The sequence below is a fragment of the Camelus bactrianus genome, chromosome 13 (genome assembly GCF_048773025.1).
Source record: "Camelus bactrianus isolate YW-2024 breed Bactrian camel chromosome 13, ASM4877302v1, whole genome shotgun sequence".
Taxonomy (NCBI): Eukaryota; Metazoa; Chordata; class Mammalia; order Artiodactyla; family Camelidae; genus Camelus; species Camelus bactrianus.
Genome location: NC_133551.1, coordinates 43,498,164 through 43,519,789, shown reverse-complemented (window position 1 = coordinate 43,519,789; position 21,626 = coordinate 43,498,164). Strand labels below are relative to the sequence as shown.

The 21,626-nt window shown below is 39.5% G+C and overlaps 1 protein-coding gene across 3 annotated transcripts in view; it reads left to right on the top strand.

Moving 5' to 3' along the window:
* Window positions 1–503: 503 nt before the first annotated feature.
* ELAVL4 (ELAV like RNA binding protein 4) overlaps window positions 504–21,626 on the top strand; it is an 87,851-nt gene continuing 66,728 nt past the window's right edge. Inside the window, exon 1 of one of the 3 annotated variants that reach the window (XM_010951822.3) lies at window positions 504–748. In XM_010951822.3, coding sequence (XP_010950124.1) covers window positions 632–748 — 117 coding nt within the window. In that variant the 5' untranslated portion in view covers window positions 504–631. Of the gene's footprint in view, window positions 749–3,359; window positions 3,615–4,255; window positions 4,377–21,626 lie in introns of those variants that run through there. The other 2 variants (XM_010951828.2, XM_010951827.2) reach the window with 2 other exon arrangements.

Here is a 21,626-nt window from a genome sequence, read left to right as displayed (position 1 = left end):
GGCTGCTCTTGCAAAGAGAGCAGTACATATAACAGGAGTCTACTGTGTGTGAGATAAGGGGAAAATTCAGCTCACTGACTAGAGGTTTTAATGTGCGAACTCTAGGGAAATAATATATTGACTGTTCCGTGGCACGCAAGAAAATTGAAGAACCCTTTGCAGACGGAGTGCTTTGCAAAGGATTCTATCTGTTTCTCTTAAAACAAAATCTGTGGCAAGATGTTTGAAATCAGCAGGACGCTTAATGCTGCTTTGTTAAATAATGAGGTAATATTTTGTCACTTTTTTCTGGGCAGCATCTGTTTTTTTCTCCCCCTCTTCATTTTTTTTCCTGTGTTTATGAAGGATTCTTCTTCTTCCTTCCTTTCTTTCTTTCTTTCCTTTTTTTCCCCCCTTCTCATTGAAGTCAAGGAAATACAATTCACGCTTCCATTTCTGTTCCTTCCTTTCTGTGCTTTTGGAGAATTTGGTTGTCTTTTTTTTATTTGCAGTTTCAGCCGGCTGCTGTTTCCTAGCCCATTGTGCCACGTAAGGCTTCTCCGCTGCGCGAAGTAGGTAGTTATTAACGCTGAATTGGCTTCTGGTACAGTCCATCTGGACTCTGTGTGGGAAAGCTGGCTGCCGGCGACTGATGCTGAGATATCTGCAACCTTTGGGATGTGTGCATGGTGGCGAGGGGCTGACTGATATGAGATTACTTCTTTTAAGGGAAATTGTTATTAATGAGTCAAGAAACTGCTCATTTATGGTAAGAGGGATACGGTGGCGCTGGCAGCCCCATAGCTCTGGGATATCATTTTTAGGTTGCCTTAGCTGCTTGAGTGAGACAAGTTTCTTTCTGTGGTGGTGGAGGATTGTAACGGAAAAAAAAAAAAATCATGCATGACTGGGAGACTCGCCTGCCTGATTCTTGAGATTATATATTGAGAATCTGTTGCTTTACAAATGTCACACCACTGATGTAGTGGTCAGCCCCTCACTCTGAAAGATGAATGGTACTATTGGAAATACAATAATAAGGTTGACTTTTCCCAACAATAGGATTCTGCCTTTGTCTTTAGAGAAAAGGCCCCTGAGGACATTTGTGCATTTGTTTGAGGATTCCGTTGAAAGACTTTAGAGTGGAGGTTTTTGGAGAAGTGATCAATATACAAAGTGCATGGATTTTTTTTTTTTTTTTTTTTTTTTTGCCTAGCAAAACCGGCTAATTATTTGTACTGTAATGTACAGTTACTATTTTGGAAAAGTGACCAGAATATCTTTTGATATACCTAATTTTAATGTATGGCCCACTAAGTGTGCTGAGGCTAGTATGGATGGGAGAAAAGCGTTTTAAGCAATTGGACTTTTCTAATCTCCAAAGAAATACGAAGTAAATATTTTGTTCTGAGTGAGCTGCTTTTATTTGTGTGTTTGTCAGCACTGTGTTCATGTTGACTTTTCCCAGTATTTTGATATTAGTGTGATTGCACTCAGACTTTCTGTCGTTGATTTGGGGCTCTTAGACCTGCCCTGTGTTTATGTGTTGAGCTCTTTAGAACACTTAACCTGTAAATTTGTCCTTATTACACAGTTCAACAGATACCGTAGTACTACTGTGACTTGTAGGACTGTTTATACATGTGTTCAAGAAATTATTTTTTAAATTTGCTTTTTTCAGTATTATTTCAGCTGAAGGGATTATAGTTATAACATTTCTACTTTTCTATTTCACGCATTTTCATTTCTAATAGCTAAATTTATTTGTATTCAAGTCTAATAGTTCACATTGTGTCTCCAACGCATATTGTTTTGCGGTATGTCTGTATTTTTTAAAGTGTGTGTGTATATATATATGTATGTGTATATGTATATTTGTATGTTTGTGTTCGTGAAATAGTAGCTTCGAGAAAGTAGCTTTAATTTCTTTTAATGTAAAGTTTATTTTCTTTTCTAATAATTTTTCACAGACATATTTATTCTTGGACTTTGAAGCCCAGAGCATAGCATGATTTTTGGCCTGTATTTCTACTCTGCCCAATTCCATCTCACTGTCAACTCCAAGCAAAGATTAAAAATTACTTTAAATTATGTTTTTAGTAATAATTTGTTACCTCTGTGTATTTATTAAGGAACAAATTGACTAAATTATGAATTAAACGATTAGTTATAAATTAGCCTTTTGGGTAAAAGTAAGGCATAAATTCCTCAGGTAAGCCACTTTAAATCCCAAACTAGAACAACAAAAAAAACTATACTACTGGAGGCTTGGCAACGTAGAGGTTACAAAATGTATAAAATAGGCAGACAAACTGTATACATTACCACACACTTGCTAAATGTCTCTTTGCAAGTCATTTAAGAGGCCAAAGAAAGAAGACATCTCTTGAAGGAGAGAAGCAAAATCACGTGTTCAGTTAAGCAGGATGAGCACTCTGCACCGGCTAGGAAATGAGGCTGTTGTCAAAGCATATTTTATCTTTCTCTATAGCAGTAGGAAAGCAAAGAGAGAATGTGTTTTAGTGGATTTTTAAAAATTCAGATCATGCCCCTATCCAAGTTGAGAAATAAATTCATTTAAATAAATCATTCATCATTCTCTGATTTGAAAAGCTCAGACAGAAGGCAGAAAGGTAGAGGCTGACAGCTGCCCCCCTTCTTCCCCAGCCCTAGCTTTTTTCTTTTTTGTTTATTAGGGAACAGTTTTCTGAAGCAAACTTGTAAGAACCTAGTTCACAGAGCAAGCCTAATCTCAAACTTGCTTTCTTTTGAAACGCTGGCCATGTTAGCTGCAGAAGGAACATTGCTTGCTAAAAATCAGCAATATTGGGAAAAAATAAAGTTAAAATGTAGATATGTTAGCACATTAAAGTGCTTTTGTTGTATCTTTAAGCCTAGAGGCAGATCATTAAATATGCATTTCGCTAGAAAGCAACTGTCGAGAAAGATAAGGTGCTTGAAAATATTCTATACTGGAGAAGCCCTCCGTCAGAGGGGTGGGGTGGTGCAGCCCTCAGGACAGGGGAAAGGGAGGACACTCCCACTGTTAAGGTCTGCCAGACGCTTGTGACCTGCAGTTGTTACAGTACTTTTGAGCTGGGAGGAGGGAAAAGGTAAAAATACAAGTATGGCTGTTGTTGCTTCAGCCTGGCCTTAATTACCAGACACAAGAAGCAGTTCAGAAATCTGGTCTCTGTTGTTGTAGAGGTCACCAAATCATTAACATCGTCAATCTGGCAGTAGCTAATTTAAATAGCACCTGATGTTGCAACGCCTCCCTTCGTTTCCCTAGCCAATCAGATCCTGGCTTCTGCTGACAGATGGTCCCATAAATGGATGTAAAAAGGGGAAGCTTCGAGCCAATTTCAGCAAGGCTCTGTTCAGTTGTTCTTATCTACATCCTAGAATCGGGGGTTTCAGCTCACTGCTCCTTTTCTTTCTTTTTTTTTCTTTCTCTCCCCCCATCCCCCCAAAATAATTGATTTGCTTTACAATCATCCACACTGTGTTTTGTGGATCTTTTAAAATATATAACAATAGTAGTCATTTAAAAATATATTCTGAAACCTTTGCAAATTTTAAGAGAAGAGTCGAAGCTCTGCGAGACCCAATATTTGCCAATAAGAATGGTTATGGTAGGTATGACTAGATTTATAATCTGTTGTTTGTGTTGCTGGAGGGAAGAAAAGCATCTACACCTTGACCAGTCTTATGCTTGCACAAGAGTTTAGTTCTCTGCTGCTGTTTGGTTCCTACATTTACTACCTCTTTTGTGTAGAGAGTACGGGTAGGTCCTTTTATTGAAAAGCAGTGGGGAAACAGATTGTCATTTTTAACAGGTCATTGTCAATTTTCCCTTCAACATAAAGGTGGGGAGGGGGAGGGGGGCTGAAATAATTGCCGGTTTGTTGAAAGAGGTTTATATTTCATGAGACCATAATGGCAAAAGAAGGGTTTTCTTTTTGTAAGGGAGAGGGGGTTTGTCTGTGTGCCTGGGTTTTGTGGGGCTGGAGGTGGATGCAGCGGGCTTAGGAATCTCCATTTCCGTGCTGGAAATTTAAACCTTGAGAGGCAGCTTCTGAATACTGAACGTTGAGATGGGCAGTTGTGTTTCGGGGGAATGCGCAGTCAAAACGGCAAAGAGAGTGATTTATTTGGGCTTCAGTAAATGCTGCATCTTGTATTTCAAAGAGTTTCCTGTCATGACCTCATAAAAAAGAGGAGGCGGCTTGTATGTGTAGCGGTGCCTGGCGTGTTGAGTTGTTGCTTCCTTCTCTGGGCAGCAGCTCTGTAAGAAGGAATGTCAGCTTTTACATAACGTTCCTTTCCGCTTTTGACACACTGTGTGAGGGTCCATCTTCTTCTGATCACAGATGGAGTGGAATGGCTTGAAGATGGTAAGTGAAAAGAGGAAGGCAGCTTGGAGAGTCCATCCGTGTGTGTGTGTGTGTGTGCACAGAAGGATGGTGGACTGTGCATCATAAATCACTGTGCAGATCGTTTGGGTGTGCATGTGTGTGTTTATTAGTATTTCTCTTTTCTGAAAACCAGAATCCATCTCCAAGTGTAATGGCACTGCATGCACACAAGGCACACACACTGCCTCTTCCATCGAACACACATTTTAGCCAAGCAAGGTTGGTATCTTTTTTGACAATCACAGTGTCACCATCGCTGTTGGCTGGCGTGTCCACCGCCTCTGTGAGCTTTCAGCGGAATCAACGACTGTTAAAGTTAAAGGCACGTTTCTTTTTCAGTCTCCTGCTCTGAGTGATGGGGAAGGCTGGGAATGAGGGGTGGAGGAGGTGAGGTTCAGTACCAGCAGATGCAGTTGGGAAACAGGACTTTTGGATGTGGAAGGGGAAGTGGAAAACCTTTCTGCCAAAGTAGTAAATCTATTTTTAGCATCATCTTTTTCTGAAAAAAAAGAAGCAGGGAAACTCCTTGAGTGCCGCTCCTATCGCCTGATGTTGACCCTGAAGATATGGCACAAAATGGCACGATCAGATGCCACGAGTGCCCACTTTGACTTTGAATTTCACGAGCAATAGCTTTCACAGGGTTTCAAAGCTGGGTATGGGGGAGGCTGTAAATTCATATCCATCTCACTTATTTTTTGCTAGAAAAGCCTGGGGAGGACTTTTCGCTCTGCATAGATGTTATAACAAAGCTGTGGTCTTTTTCCCATTCTTAGCGGATTGCCTTTGTCTGGCTGCTTGTTTTGATGGGTGTAAAACAAATAAGATTAGACCGAGCAGCCCAACTGAAAGCGATAGCTGGGAGGAAAACCCAATGAAAGGTTGCCGGGGAAACGAACAGAGGAAAAGCCGAGTAGGGAGCAGGTGGCTATCATGAGAACACACTGCAAACAGTGTAAAAAAGAGTCGGGGGGGAGACAGGACCTCGATTATCTTTGCTGTTCTTTGTGGCCGGCCCAACTTTAATTATTCTTTATAAATAGGTGTTAATTACATTTCTAACTCTGGTTTACAGTGATTTTTAGAAATCTATTTTTAAGCATCTGTTCTGTCTCCCCCCCCCCTTTTTTTTTTTTTTTTTTGGTTTAAAAAACAGAGAGAGGAGAGGGGGAAGGGAGGGTAGGGAATCTTGCTTTTTTTTTCTCTCCCTCTCTCTCTTTCCCCCTTTTCCCTGCTGTGAAATTGTACGTGTGAAAAATCGCAAGGAATCCTGTGAGGCCATTTGAAAAAAATGTAAATTATATTGAATGAAGTTGACGGAAGCATAATAGTGAACTCCCACAGCTGATAGATTCTGCAAATGATTTCTTAGAAATTGCCAGCAAATATCCATAGAAGAAATACAGGTAGAGTAGATTCATCCTAAGCAATGATTTTGTGCTAAGTGATATTGGTGTTTTTTACTAAATCAGAGGTTGGTACTACAGTTCCGGGGAGTTCATTGTATCTCTCATTTTATATCCCGAGTAGCAATTACTTTTTAAAATAATAAATGAAAAGCTGTATTCTAGCCTTTTGCTTCGCCTCCATCTCCATGTCTCCAGCCACAGGATCCATCAGGCTGCACCCTTGCAACTTCTGCCTTCCATTTGGCATTTGGTCCCGGTCCTGGTCTTGGCATAAACTGAGTAGAAAGCTGATTTTTTTTTCCCAGCTTCTCTGAACGTCTGGGGCCCATGCGTGCACTGGGTGACAGGCATCTCTTGCTTTTCCTCTAAGTGTGCTTTACTAGTAGTCTCTTTCTCATGATGGTGGGTACCAGGAGGACTGAGAGGTAGAGTACTCAGGTGAATAGAAGGTAGCATAAAAACAACTGAAATGATGATCTGTTACAGTTTCTTCCTGAGAGACAAATTAGGTACATGATCAAGTAGCTAATTTTAAGCCCCAAAATGAGAGATTAGAAGACACGGAAATGTGTTAAAAGGTTAGGAAATATAATCGGCTTTATGGGAAGTACTCTTAATTTTTACTCTCTCCATTGCCAATCTCCGCACTCCTGCCCCCATTCTTTCTTCCTTGCAGATGCTTCTTTTTGTTTTGTCTTCTTATTGGGGGATTTTTAAAAATTTGTTTTGACTCGATGTAAAAATAAATAAACTTATTTTTTCATACACTTAAACTCTTACACTTAGGTCTCATATCTTGAGTTCATAAACATGACACTATTAAAAATAGAACAGTTTTCTGATTCTCTTGAATTTTTTTTTTTTTCTGAGAATTTTCTGGCATTTTTTTAGTTAGGGAAAAAATAATTTCTACAGGAACTGTCACCTTGGCTGGGGTTGTAAAAAAGACACGTGGTTCTACTGCTGACCTTTCTCACTTCTTTGTCTTAAAAATATTAATGCCTACTACCTGCATGTGGAGGTGTGTCTTTATGGAAGCACAAGGCTGAGTGTGCATTTATTAAGAACTGAAAATCGGATGGGAACTATTTCTGCAAAAAGCAGTTGGCGACAGCACAGTGTTAATGATCAGAATGTCCACATATCTCATTGCAATAGAATGGTTAAGTCATTTAGTATTTAAATTTTTGAAAGGGTAAAATAAACATAGGTGGGGGAATAATCGAAAAATTGCTTTGAGAATCATTGATTTACAAGACAGTTTTAATATCTCATTAAAAAAAAAAACCTAACAAGCAACTCAACCATTCATTTGTGATCTGGGTCCCATTCATTCCTAACTGCCATTCATTCAAGTCATCCTCCTGGCCAGATACAGATGAGCTTGCTTCTGTTTCATAGTTTTCCAAAGCCTTAAAACTTTTTTCTCTCCTGATAGCCCTTCCTCGACCCTTTGAATATTCTAGGATTTTGTTATGAGAGGAAGGCCAGATTGTTGTGAGGTAATAACAATAGAATATTTTTTGAAAGAAAAAGAAAGAAAATAAGCTACATATTTTAGTACTAAAACTCAGTCTTGAAACACGGTTTGGGATATGTTAGACTTCAGATATTTTAAACTTAGCGTTTCTTTCGGGGATAATCTATTTGAAATTTCAAATCTGTAAATCACTGCATGAATTGTGTGTGTGTGTGTGTGTTCAGTTATCTCTAAAAGAATTTGTGGGTGAATCCAGGTGTTTTACTCAAGTAAGAGTTACTATGAACAATGAAAGGGCTTCCTCAGGGCAAGATTTTTTTTTTTTTTTTTTTTGGTTTAATTTCTTCCCTTTGCTCTTATTTCCTTATTGGGGGTGGATTCTCTTCCTATATGTAGACCAAAAACTATTCCTTCTATGAAGAGATATGTTGATATCCCACGTCAATTAGCCCTTGGCATCTTAATGCCTTAATTTTTAAAAAGCCGAAACAAATTATCTGTGTGTACTATGAGTAAGGAATGGCGGTCTTAATAGAGGTCATTGTACATGGACAGGAGTACTTTGGCCTTAACAAATTTCTTCATCTGTTCCAATGATCTGTGGCCACCAGGCACTTAATTTATATGCCTGGACACTTAATATGTACATTTATTGGTGAGCTGGCCAGCGGATGTAGCCACATGAGTATGTGCTGGCAAATGCTGCAATGCAGTGTTTCTTCCAATGTCATTGGGAATTTGGGGGGTATGAAGGGAGGTAAACAGTCTCAAGCTTTTATCATACCATTTTGCAGTCGAAGGGCCATGTTGTACAGAACTGACCGATTCCCCTTTTGAAAGTGAAGTCAACCTTTTATTGCCCACTGTCCATCTTCCCATCCATTTGATAGATATGTGGAAAGTATGTGTATGTGAGAGAAGGAGACTGTGTGTGTGTGTGTGTGTGTGTGTGTGTGTGTGTTATCAGGGTAAGCATGTGTGTTTCTGGAATCCTGCACCTGTCTTAGGCTTTCCTTATTTGGTATTACCAAATGTGTATATACACTTGCAAGTATATGTGCATCTAAAAATGGAAAGAAAACCAAACTGGGCTGGCTTCCATAAGAAGTGGCTTCTCTTCCTTACAAATTCCAAGAGTTCTCTTATTAGAAAAATACAAAAATTCATCAAAAAAGATATATAAGACCCCACAGACTTCCATTAGTAACCAAACATCTTTCTTTACTTTCCACTTGAGAAACCGTAAATGGGCAAATTCATAACAATATTTGCGAACTAGAAGCTGCCCTTTCAATCAAGGAGTTAGATTTAAATTAAAATATATGTTTATGTGGAAGGAAAGTTGTGGTTTCTTTGGGAGCATATGAACCTAATCTTTAACCACTGGAAAAAATAAGGAGAAGGTAGGGTGGCTGTGTTAGCATCTTGTGCTTCATTTTGTGAACATGCGTGTGTTTTAGGAACACCCTTGTATTTTTAAAATCTCAGCGTGTTTTAAGAATAGAGGGCTTTTATAGGTCTGCAGCTTTCTAAGGGTGAAAAGAAAGGTGATCTGTGGATGGATGGGAGTTGTCACAAGCAGTAATTGTCATAAATTAGCCATCGAGAAATGGAAAGAAAAAAAGGCTGGAGGACAAGAGTGGAGAGGGGTACCCACATGTGGATCTGCACCTCGCTGGTATAAGAGATAATGAGTGATAAATTTGAACTGGTGCAGTGCAGGATGCCCAATAATTTCTCAGAACCTTGTCTTTGCAGGTTCATTACTTCTTTGCTTGCCTGTTCACACCTTTAATTATATCCAGTTTGGGATGCTAGCTGGGGGCACCAAAGATGAGCCATTTTGTTTGTTGTTTACTTCATTAAGTATTCAGGCAGTGTGCTCACAATAGCTTTGGAGCATCAGCGACAGGAATCAAGCACTTTGGAAACGGAATTGTTACAAAAGAGCAAAAAATGAGAAAGCAATCAGCCAACTAGCTTGCTTTGGCTGTTCACATCCACTCTGCTTAATGGTAATATTTATGCTGTCCCTGGTACATTCATTAGGAAATAACTTATGCAGTGTCAGTGCTCCAAATAGGCTGGTGGCCTGCAATCATTCTCTGTCTCTCTCTCTTTCCATCTTTCTGTCTCTGTCTCTCTCTTTTTCCCCATGCCCTGTTCCCATCCCTGAGATTTTACCTTTTGCCAGTTCATTTTAGCACTGAGCATTTTTACTTTGGGGAAGATCATTATTCAGATCCTTGTTGTATCTAACACCAGAGATATTTTCCCCATCGATATGGATCTCCTCTATAAGGATCAAGAAATGCTGAATGCCATAAAGAAATTCTTAAATAAATTGTGGTTGAGAAAGCAGTGACAATGTTGAAGAAATAAGGTCAGTGTAGTTGTTGTACTTGCATTTTCATTTTTTGTTGTTTGGGAAAGCCTTATTTTTAACCACTAAAGTAAAATATAAAACTAGCATAAGTGATTTTTTTAATGGAAAAAAATTACAAATCACCAGCCTCTCCTGAAAATAATTTTCCTTGGACATTTGGTTTGAAAATAACATTTAAAATCAAATCTAATTTCTTAATGACTTATTTTAAAGTTATAAAACTGTAGTAATTCATAAATATTTTTTCTGTAAGAAGTTTAGTTCCTTTTTCAGGATATGAGGAAGCAGAAAAACAATTCCAGTCAAGATGACCAATTCTGAAAAACACACCACAGGATGAGGGTTTCCTCTGTTTTGCACTTTGTGACGTTGAATCCACCTGTGCTCATTCTGTGAGTCAGTTACCTTCTCTTGGCTACTCTCTTGTAACAACTAGCCCTTGACGTCCTTTTGCCAACAGTGTTCATAGGAGAGGCAGGCTATCATTTGTTGTTGGATGTATGTGTTGAAGACTTACTATGTGCATTTCTTTGAAATGTGGAAATCAGAGTCACTGTTTCTTTTCTTCTGACACTAATCAAAAGATATATTAGAGGCTAAATCTCTGTAATTTAGGGATAAAATTGGGTGAGGGGTTTTAAGGTTGGAACATTATACAGTAAGGTTTGTGTCAAATGACAAGAAAAGATCTGTTGAAACATTCAAGTACATAAATGTTTTTCCTTTTGTTATTTGTAAGAGTCTAGACATGACTCCAAAAGATAGAAACAAAAGATCTCCTGGACATTTTTGTCTGTAAGGTTCCATGTATCCAGATGTTCACTCTCAAGAAAAAGTAAAGTTTGGACAGTTTGAAGGAACTTGTCCTTCCGTCAGCTGCCCGTGGAGCTTGGCTAGATAGCTTGTTAATTTTATGAAATAAGAATACCTTGCTTCTGACAGAGATGACTCTTTGAATACTTTTTCCCGTGTTACTCTCCGGAGACAATCTGAGAAGATAGTGACCTTCTTGGCACCCCTGTGCTAATTTTTTTTTAGTTCTATGGAAGTATAGTTGATATAAACCCTGAGCAAACTTGAGGTTTGCCAGTCACACACATCTAGACACTGTGTGCAGTGTGTGTGTGCACGAGTGTGGTATGGATAGACAGCCATGACCCCTGGTGTGCCCTGGGATGTACCAGTAATGGCTTCTCAAGTAGTCTGTGTTTTCCTAAGCTGCCAGTCTAAACTCTTTAGAGTTTTGCTTTCTAATTTGTACATGAAAAATAACAGGCTGAGCCGAACTTTTTTTCTAGTGCCCCCTTTGAAGATACAGCAGTAGTAAATACAGCTTTAATGATAAACTTTAGTTCTAAGTGCTATTTAAGTCTGTAGCGGAAAGCCTGAAAACTTGCAATCTTTACTAATGAAACTTTCATTAGGAAAGTGCTCACTTAAAATGGAGTAAATGACTAAGTCCCTGTAATTTGTGATTTTGACCAGATTTGACTCATCCTTTCTTATGTTACTTTTTGTAATTCAGCCAAACACACATCTAAAATTCTGGATATTGTGCATATCTTCAATATTAATTATTTCTGTTGATGCACTGGGTACAGACAGTCCAATTCCCACAAGTCCAGATTCTTACTGTAACACCAAAACAAAACTGATATTTGTGAATAATATTGGGAAAGTTGTCCCCAAAGGAAGCTTTACATAAATATGCACTTATTATTCAGGATATTAAACGGGAATCCTTAGCTTTTACTTTTTAATTTGGGCTAAAATGTGTAAATTGGTTTTATTTTGGAGTTGCTCTGTTTTAGGTGGCTTTGGGGGAGGATAACTTTCTAGCTTGATTATATTTTAATTGTCTCTGTGGTAGAAAAGGTTCCAGGCCTGAAATCAACCTGGTTATTGTGATTAGAAACCAGAGGGCCAGTGTACAGATGGGGCTAAAAACAGGTTACATCGACTTGTACACGTGTGGAAAAATGAGAGTTGTTTCTAACTAGATACCACTATTCCCATGTCTTTGTTGGCAGGGCCAGCTCCAAGGCCCTGGACCCATGAGTCTGCCTCTGGACTCAGAGGACCTACACAGTGAGCTTGTACAGGCAAGCCTCTGGAAAGACTGTTCTTTGTCTTAAGAAGCCAGGAAGTGCAGAGGATTTCAGAGTCAGGTGAACTTTGGTTAGAATCCTGACTTTTCTGATAAGTAATAGGGCGATCTTGGATGAGGTACCTCAGTTTTCTGAGTCTTAATTTCCTCAGATGGAGATGAAAATGCCTGACTTACACGGTTTCTGTGAGGATTGGATGAGAAACAGTATTTGAAGGCACCAGTTACGCACATGATCTGAAAATTAAAGGTGCTTAGAGGACGTTAGCTCTCTTTCAATCTGTCAGTCATTCTATCTGTGCCAGGTGTCCTGGGGAGAAGTGACATCGTATGCTACCCTCACAGTCTCCATCCTGCCCCCAGAACTCATGGGGCTGGGAGGGTTGTGTTTGACACACAGTCAAGCCCTCAAGTTATTCCCTGGAATTGTATGGCTTTATTCAGTTTTCTGTATTCTACGGTTTTGCAAGGTACATCTGTGATCTTCTTTGGAATTAGAATTAACTTGGGGTTTAGTCATTAGAAAAAAGGGTGAACATAAAATTAATTTTAATTGGTGCTGTTTTATCCATTTCATGAAAGAGTCTGTTAGGAAATTCAGAACTCAACCAAAAAGAAAATAAAAAGAAGTTAATGTCAATTGACACGGTCTCATCTTTGCTATCTAAAATAGGAAGGAAGGGAGGGAGGGAGGAAGGAAGGAAGGATGGATGGATGGAAGGATGGAAGGAAGGAAGAAAGGAAGGAAGGAAGGAAGGAAGGAAGGAAGGAAGGAAGGAAGGAAGGAAGGATGAGTAATTTAAATTTGGCCCAGAAACCAACTTACTTTGGACCTGTTTTTCCCTCTTCACCACATCAGCTTTTTTTTCGCTATCCCTCTTGCTTCCCAATAGGCTGATTTTGAAGGTCTATTTCTCAAGGAGGGGGAAGAGGTTGAGGCAAAAAGTGGCTTAATGAGATTTTTCTAACTTGCCATCAGTTTTCCTTCTCCTGCTCAGTGAAGGATGGCTGTGGCAGTGTAAGCAGCTCTAGAACTGATCATATTGACTGAAGAAGAGTAGGAGATGGGAGCAGAAGGCTGGCCCTGAATTTATTAGCCTCCCAGTTGAAGGGGAAAAAAAGAGAAAGGAGGAAAATCACCCCAAAGGCCTTGAGTTGTTGATCACACACATTTGGGAAGTGGTAGTGGGTGGTGTCAGGACTGGTGTTAGGCCACGCCTAATTTTATACATTTTCCCAAGACTCTGAAGGGGGAGATAAATAGGCACATTAAATAAATTCACAAATTGTTTTAAATTGAAACCTGTTGCTGTCACCAGTGAGGATTAACACAAGTTGGGGATTTGCAGATACTAACTACTATGTATAAAATAGATAAACAACAAGTTCCTACTGTATAGCACAGGGAACTATATTCAATGTCTTATAGTAACCTATAATGAAAAAGAATACAAAAATGAGTATATGTATGTATGTGTATGACTGAACTGTTATGCTGTACATCAGAAATTGACACAACATTGTAAACTGACTATCCTTCAATAAAAAAACAAAGAAAGAATACAGGTAGTCCCTTCAGGGGACTCAAGACGTAAACTGAAAACATAACCTTAGAACACTGTTGTAATGTCATGGATTTTGAATTCCACTTCATATGATCACAGGAAGGATGTGAAGGGAGTAATTTTCTTTCCTTCAATTTAACCCTTAAAATTAGGGGAAGGGATTATAAATTGATCTGATTCCCAAGTGCCATTTTATAGGCCTGATGTTTTTATGAAAAAGACCCTTATTGTAAAACAGACAACTGAAATTTTCTTTTTCCGCATGTATCTGTTTCAAGGCTTCACCAAGTTCCTTCTAAAGATTTTGTGAGCAGCCTTGTATGTGATGTGCAAGCTCTCTGGAAGAATTTGGTTGATTTTTTAGAATGTGTTTATATGGGCAGAAATGTATCTGTGGAAGAAAGGGATTTGAATTTGAGAAAGGTGGAATAGAAGATGTTTCTGCATATTTTGGCCTAGAAAATCTCATACCTATTAATGAAAGACCAAAAAGAAATGATTGGGTGAGTGATTCGGGCAGGTGAATGGGGAGGGGAGGGGCAGGTAGATATTCTTAGGATCTCCTTGCCAGATAAATATTTGCATTATTTTTTAAAATGACCCATATTTAAGCCAATATTTGACTCTCAGTTTCTTCTTGCTTTATATCTCTGGTTTAAGGTTATCTGCTGGAAGAAAAACAGATTTCTAGCTTAGAAGAGCTTTAGTAAGAACTCTTAAGCAGGTGAACTTTGGAAACACGGGCACGCAGTTGGGATAATCTTGACAGTACTCCTCCTGAGCTTAGAGGTTGTTCAAGAACAGAGGAGCAAGTTTGCATTTCTTGAGGTTCAGCTGTTCCTAGTACAGTTCTGCTGTAATGGACCTGTGACCATGGAGACCATTTCTCATATTTATTTAATATTATAGAATTTTGACTCTATGGTGTCAGTTCCATCTTTTTAACGTAGTTAGGGCAGGCATGTTAACCCTTTTTTTATAGAAAATAAAGCTCAGCCACCTGCTTTAGTTTACACGTTTAGCAATATTAGAAGTCCCAGATCCAAAGTGTTTGAAATACATCCAGCTTGGCCAAAGTTTACTTCTCTGGGAGTGGGGGAAGGGGAACAATTCCTTTTCTAGATCAAGTTTTTTAATGTGGAATTAGCAAATACAATTGCATGTGTCTAGCATATAAACCACATTCTAGGTGCCTCCTGGAATGTCATAGTATTTAAAACATACTCTAATATAGTGTATTAGGACAATGACAGAGTGTGAAAATTATCTCAGGAGAGGAGGTACAATATAAGGAAGAGGGAGACATTCATTGTTGTTGGAGGAAGGAGACAAGGCTTCGTAGAGGAAATGCTATTTGAGTGAAACCAGGAAAAATGGATAGGCAGAAAAATTAGGAGAAAGGGGACTTCCATGTGCAGGGAAAAATATGAATAAAGGCACAGAGATGGCAACTTGCTTAAGGAATGATCAGTAGTCTGGTGTGAGTGCTGCTAAGATGTGTAATGATAAAGCTAGAAAGACAGGTAAAAGCTATATTTTAGGAAGTTTTAGGGTATTTTGACTTGGTTTTGACTTTATTTGAATTGGTAGCTAGGGCATGTCTTAGATCAGAGGACTGTAGTTTCCTGATTGTTTAGCAGGGTCGAGACCTGTCTTTATTGAGTCACGGTTTCTCAGAAGTTGAAGTCACCATAAGGATGCTCCTAAATTAGATATTGGTTATTTAGAGCAAATCGGCATTAAAGCACTGTCTGGTCATAGTGTGATGTTATAATGGTGATGCTCATTGGTACCGTCGCACTGAATATTGCTGGTAGGGTTACAATGCCAAAAAGCAGTAGGAAGGAAAATTGCAGCTTTATTTCAGATCCTAAAGAAATGTGCCATTAGAGGAATTTGCTGCATTCTCGCACCAAAAGGTACCAGTGCTCGTTTTATGGGATAATCTGTGGCCAGAGAGAGGATGGTGGTGATTTGGGAATAAAATTATTTCCTCCAGAATAGAAAAGTACCCACTTAAGACTTCTAAGTTCATGTACTGTGAGCCCTGGAGGGTGGAGATCATGTCAAATGCTCTTTTATTTTAAGGTTGGGCACATGGTAGGTACAATACATGTTTATTGAATTGAGTTATAATTTTTTTTGAAAGGCCTGAACTGCAGAGTTAGAAAACTTGTGGATTTTGGGTTTGTGTCATCAGTTTGTGAGTTTATTTAGTCTAAGTCACTTAACCTTTCTGAATTTCAATTTCTTAATTTGTAAAATAGAATTAATAAAACTTCATAGCTTGATGAGAGAGGATCAGTTACATTATATCCTTGGTACACTTGAACAGACAGGGTAACAATGTTAGTGAATTACTAGGTTCTAGTTTTGCCTACAATTATTTTACTGGGTCTTGACCAGAATTTTAAAAAATTAAAACAATAAATGAAATAGAAAAGAAAACTTTAATGGCTGGTACTTAGTAAGAGTATTATTTCATGAAACTTTTGCTTCAGTTACTAAGTTGTGATATGTATGAAGTTCTTGTATTCAATGTATTTCTTATTTTTTTTTTACTCTGTTAGATCATGGTTAGTAACATTTGAGAAACATTGTTCTAGATAATAAAGAGCTCTTAATTATCCAAAGGAAAAAACAGTCAACTTTTTTCAGAACTATGCAATGCAAGTTCTTTAATATCTTCCAAATTATTAAGGAAAGGATGACTTCAGATTATTTTAAATTTAATGTGGAATATTGTATCCTAAATCTTTGGAAATTAATGTCTGCATGGTGTATGTTTGAGCTTTTTATTAATCAAAATATTTATTAGCTAGCAAATCTCATTCTTTGGTTGTACTGTTTAGCTGAACCTTCAAAGTAATAATGATAATGACAATAATAAGTAATGGAGGTGACCTAGAGGTGACGCTAGAAATAATAAAATTAGCTTTCATTTCTTGAGTTCTTACTGTGAGTCAGGCACTGTGCCTTACACAGAGCATCCGTCTTAATCCTGAGAACAACCTTAAAAGGTAAATGTTAATTTTCCTGTTTTATGGGTGAGCTAACTGAGATTTTTGAAAGGTAAATAAGCTTATATAGCCAATAATTGATTTGGCCAAGATTTTATTTGAAGCAAGTCTGTCTGCTTTCAGAGCAAAATTTTAAAGATCTATTCAGTTCCATGAAGATATATGAAGACACCTACTATGTGTTAGTACTGTACTCCTCAGCAAAGATAGACAGGTCAGTTTGTCCCTGCCCTTGAGGGTTTACTAGCTGCCCTTGAGAATTCTCTGTGCATGAAAGTGGGTACGATTTGATTTAATCACAAGAGGACAGGCACAAAGACTCTTACTAGGTATTTTATTTTGTAAGTACTGGGAAAGGTGCCTGGCATATGGTAGGTATTCAATAAAGATTTATTACATTGAATTGAAATTGGATTAATTCTTACCTGGTGACTGGGGAGAGAGTGAGAGAGGATTGGGGAACCTTTGTGCTAGAGAGTGTCTTTACCTGCATTGTGGCAGATCCATCTGTCCCAAAGTCATTCGGTGTCTTTTGGAACTCCTAGAACGGCAGCAGGGAAAAGCCAACCCGAGTTCAAGAACTCAAACTAGAAACTTCGAGTTTCATTTAGGTGGAAGGAATCTTTTTCATCTTAGTGTGAAAAGAGAATCCCATGGCAGAGACATTTGGAGAATGAGAAATGGAGGGCAGGCTTCCTTCGAATGAAAACTAATAATTACTGCTGTTGTTGTTGTTGTTTCTACATCACTTACTAACCTTATAACCTCAAGCAAGTCACTTTACCTCTCTGAGCCTCAGTTTCCACATTTCTAAAATGATTTATCCCTCTCAGGGTTCTTGTGAGGATTAAATAGACCCATTTGATAAATACTTACTAAGCACTTACTGTTTGGTGGTCTCTGCGGATCTAGTAATAATGGAGACGTAGCCCCTGCCCTCCAGGAGCCGAGTGTCTGGTGAGAGTGGATTCAGGCTCCCACCGCCAGAAGGACGCAGTGCCCAGCAGTCTGCTTGGGGTGTGCGTATCGTGGTCATGCATGCCTCATCTGCATCATTAAAAGTTCAACTTTATTGAGGGTGAAGGTGCTGTGATATTCATCTTTTTATCCCCTCGTCCCCCTGGGACCCCGCCTTGCCCGGTGGTACAGTGCTACCTTATGTAGTTGTCACTCAGTGAATCCAGCCCAATTCAGCAAATATTTACCAAGCTGTTCAGGGTACTGTGCTGGGGAAGGGAGAGTATCATTTGCTGAGCAGAGCTGAGTTTAAAATGACTTGAGAATACAAAAGGGGAACAGCATCATGAGGTGGTGATAAACTACAGTAGTGCTAAAAATGCTTGTGATCTATTCAGGAAGAAAATAGGGCCCCAAAGAAAATTTGGCCACAAGCCTAAAAAAAAAGTAATGTATTCTTTTTCTCACTGCTGTTTTGTTTGTATTTCATGGGGATCCAGTGCATTGCTATGGGCACACAGTTGAGATGTGATCACGGAGATGACTACTTAATAGATTAGTGGCTTGGGACCAAGCCTAGCCACCTTCCCCAGGCCCAGGAGACCCTCCATGGCCTGGCCCCTGCCCTCGTTTCCAGCCTCCCACCCTGCAGCTCTCTGCCTTCCGTTCATCCTCCACTGTGGAACCGCACCGTGTTGTTCTGTACCTGTGCCCAAACAGATCCCTTGGTCTCGAGCATCCCTCTGTTTTTCTTCACTTGACTTCATGAGACGAATGAGAGATGACTTCTCACCCAGGGAAGATTGCCTGACTGATTCTGGCTTAAGCCCCCTCTGTTAGCACTGCCGACATCCTTCTATCGTTGGTCTTCCACATTGCATAATCAGTTGTTGAATTGTCTTGTTTCACCACCACCTCAGCACTCAAGACTGGGTTTACCTCTGTGCCTGGCTCTGTGCCTGGCTCAGTAATTGTTAACTGAATGATGTAGTTGGATGTCAGTTAGATTGTCCATAAGTGGGTTCTTACTAGGTGCCCTGTTAACCTGTAGCCTACGAGAGGGGTGTTGGACCCAAAGCCCCCTTGTCTTGAAGACTCGTTTTGACAGTACTTTTGCTCACCAACCACAATTCTGTAACTTTAAGTTCAAGGTCTTCAGTGTGTCTGTTTACATGAAACTTTTCCTGATCACCATGACTCACCTGTGATTCCTCAGTAATTCTTTCTTCTAGACTCCTTTATGTTACTTGCTTTCAGTACCATGCAGTTAGCAATGATATATCAAAATAATAGCAGCCCTTTATAGTGTATGTGTCAGGCTTTGCAAAAAGAACTTTACTGAGGTTATCTCATTAAACTTCACAACAACTCTAGGAAGCAGATACCTTTATTCCCATTTAGAAGAAAGAGCACCATGCAGCTTACATAACTTACACAAAGTCACATGGCTAGGAAATGTCAGACATCAGAGAGATTTCAAGCCTAGTCTGTTTGACTCCAAAGCCTATGTTCTGTCTCCCATTTTCTATTGCTCGCCTCTTAAAAGGTAGGGACTAATAAGAGGCATTTAGCCTAGTGGTTATCAGTAGGGACTTTCCATCAAGATTGCCAGGTTTCAAATCCTGGCTTTACCAGTTGTGACTGGAAAAATCACTTCCCCTCCCTATGCCTCAATTCCTTCATCTGTAAAGTAGGGTTCTTGTGAGGATTTGATGGACCAATATATATTAAGGACTGAAAACAGTGCTTGGCATATAAATTGCTAATGATCATCATCATTATTATTATCATACAATATTAATTTGTATCCAACTATTCAAATATTTGTTGAGTGCCTACTGTATGCCAGGCGCTGTTCTAGGTGCTGGAGATCCAGTGGTGACTAAGACAAGTCCCTGCCCTCGTGGAGCTTCCATTTTAGAGGGGGAAGACAGACCACAGAGTAAATAAATGAGTGGCTATTAGTAGGTAATATGTATTGTGTGATACTTTATAATTTCACATAATGGAATGCTACCTTAGAAATACGATGAGATAATGGATTTGAGAGTGGCACATACAGTGAGGCCACAGTTGTTCAGCCAACGTCTTGCTTCTGCTTGGTGAGGTGGAGCAGTTCGTGCCCTGCTCTGAAAGGCTGGGCTTTATATGTCCAGCAGCTAACTCTTGGGGTGATAGGCTTGCCTTACCTGCACCCAGTGCGGGATGGTCATCCCTGGAATGCCAGGAAATTAAATGACTGGGACTCAGGAAAGCCCAACATAGAGAATTCATAAGTAGGCCAGGGGTCTCCAGGCCATGGGGGAGAGGCTCCACTCTATTTCCCTATAGTTGCGGCTGGAAAATGGGATAAACATCCCAAGAAGTTCAGAAGGAAGTTTTGGCCAATCATTCAGCTACAGTCAGGGTCAGCTGGGATGTTCTGTCAAGTAATTTTGTAAGATCTAATAATTCTTTGCAGGAGCCTGGACCTAGAAAGTGCAGTAGTCATTGCACTGTCATGGGATTCTTCATGTTCATGAGACTGTTGTAGTGGTTAAGAGCATGAGCTTTGGAGTCAGAGAAATCGAGGTTTTTTTTTTTTTTTTTTTTTTCCTTCCCATGGGTCTTGTAAAGTCTCTAACCTATCTGAGCCTCAGTTTTATTGTCATTAAAATGGAGCTAATAATACCTACTTCAAAGCCTTGTTCAGAAGATTAATTGTTAGCATATGTATCTTTACATATGCCTGGTTCAGGGCCTGGCTTTGTACTAGGCTTTTAATAAAAGGTATATATATATTTTTAAGTTTAGTCCCCTTAGAGTGTGCATTTTATATATTGGTCATTTATCGCAGGGCTCACAGGGAAAGATTTAGACTGAAATATGTGAGCTACTTCCCATTGCCTAATCTTCAAAAAGAAAAGCAGGTAACCTCAAAACCAAGTATGTATCATCCCAAAAGGATTGTGGAGCCAGAGGAAGATTTGATTTGCTCCGTACTGGTGTGCTAGAGACTGGAACAGCAGTCTGTGTCACAGAGCTGTGCTAGCTTACATCCTTCTGGTCACAGACCCTCAGAGGCCTGAGGCTGTGGGAAAAAAGGCACTTGGTAAAAGAGCTTTGGAGTCTAAAATCCTGAGTTCAATTCTTGAGTCTGCTACTTTCCAGTTTTAAGTTAGAGTACTTACTTCTGAATGTGTATTTTCATAGGTCAAAATTATTCGGGCAAAGGCTCCTGTACTAACTGGAATTGTAAATAAATCTTACTTGATGCTCAGCAACTGGAAATAATTAGTTTTAAAATATAGGTATAAACTTCTGTATATTTTTATCTTCTCTCTCCCTTCTGTATTGCGTAAAATTAGATTAAAATTTTAAGATTAACAAAAAGAGAGATACAGTTTATTCTCATCTCAAAGCTCCTTTGTTTTTGTTAGCAATGTGTAGACTTAAAATTACTCCAAGCATACGAACTCTCCATTAAACACTTTTAAGAGTAGAAAAACATTTGTCCGAGCATCTGACAGCACAACTTTTGTGCAGAGCAATGGATGAAGCCCTAAATATGTTCCTCCTCTTGTGGTTAGTGGCATGTTAGTATTGTGATTCTCAGAGAATTTATTTGACCCCCTCAGCCATTAGTTCACATTTGTTATGATCTTGATACCTGACTCATCTAAAATAAACAGAGCAAGAAGAGTGAAGAAGAGGCTTTAGAAAATGATTTTAAATATAGACCCACACGTTCCTGCTTTGGTTTTCCCGGCTCACTGCAGAGCCTGGTGGATTGGGAAAAAGGAAGTCTTTTCCAACGTCCTCATGCTCTCTCCCTCTAAACCCTCCGAGCACCCTGCCTCTGCCGCTGATGACGGAGTCACACGACGGACTTTGATTAAATTCTGTGTACTGCATGTTGGGAGCAGGAAGTCACCCAGAATTCTGGGCCCGCTCTCAACGAGCTTCCAGTCTGTGGCGAGACAGGCAGGTAGACCGTGACTAAATGCAGGGTGGTGAGTGTCATGACAGCGCAGAGAGAGGAGGTGCCCAAGGTTGTGTGGGTGGGAGACTGGCTTCAACTGAGCTTTGCAAAATGGTGAGGCTATTTAGATGGTGGCGGGAGAACCATTTTAGTGGGGAGAGCGGGAGCACACATGCAAAGACCGGGAAGGGACAGACATGGAAGGAACATACCACAGAAAGCATTCACAATGTGGCACTTGCCTTCCTGCATTTTGGAGCTTTGTTTACAGACCATCTACTAAACGCCTCCCAAGACCTGAATTCCTAGAAGGCAGGTATCAAATGCCTTGGAACTCAGTTACC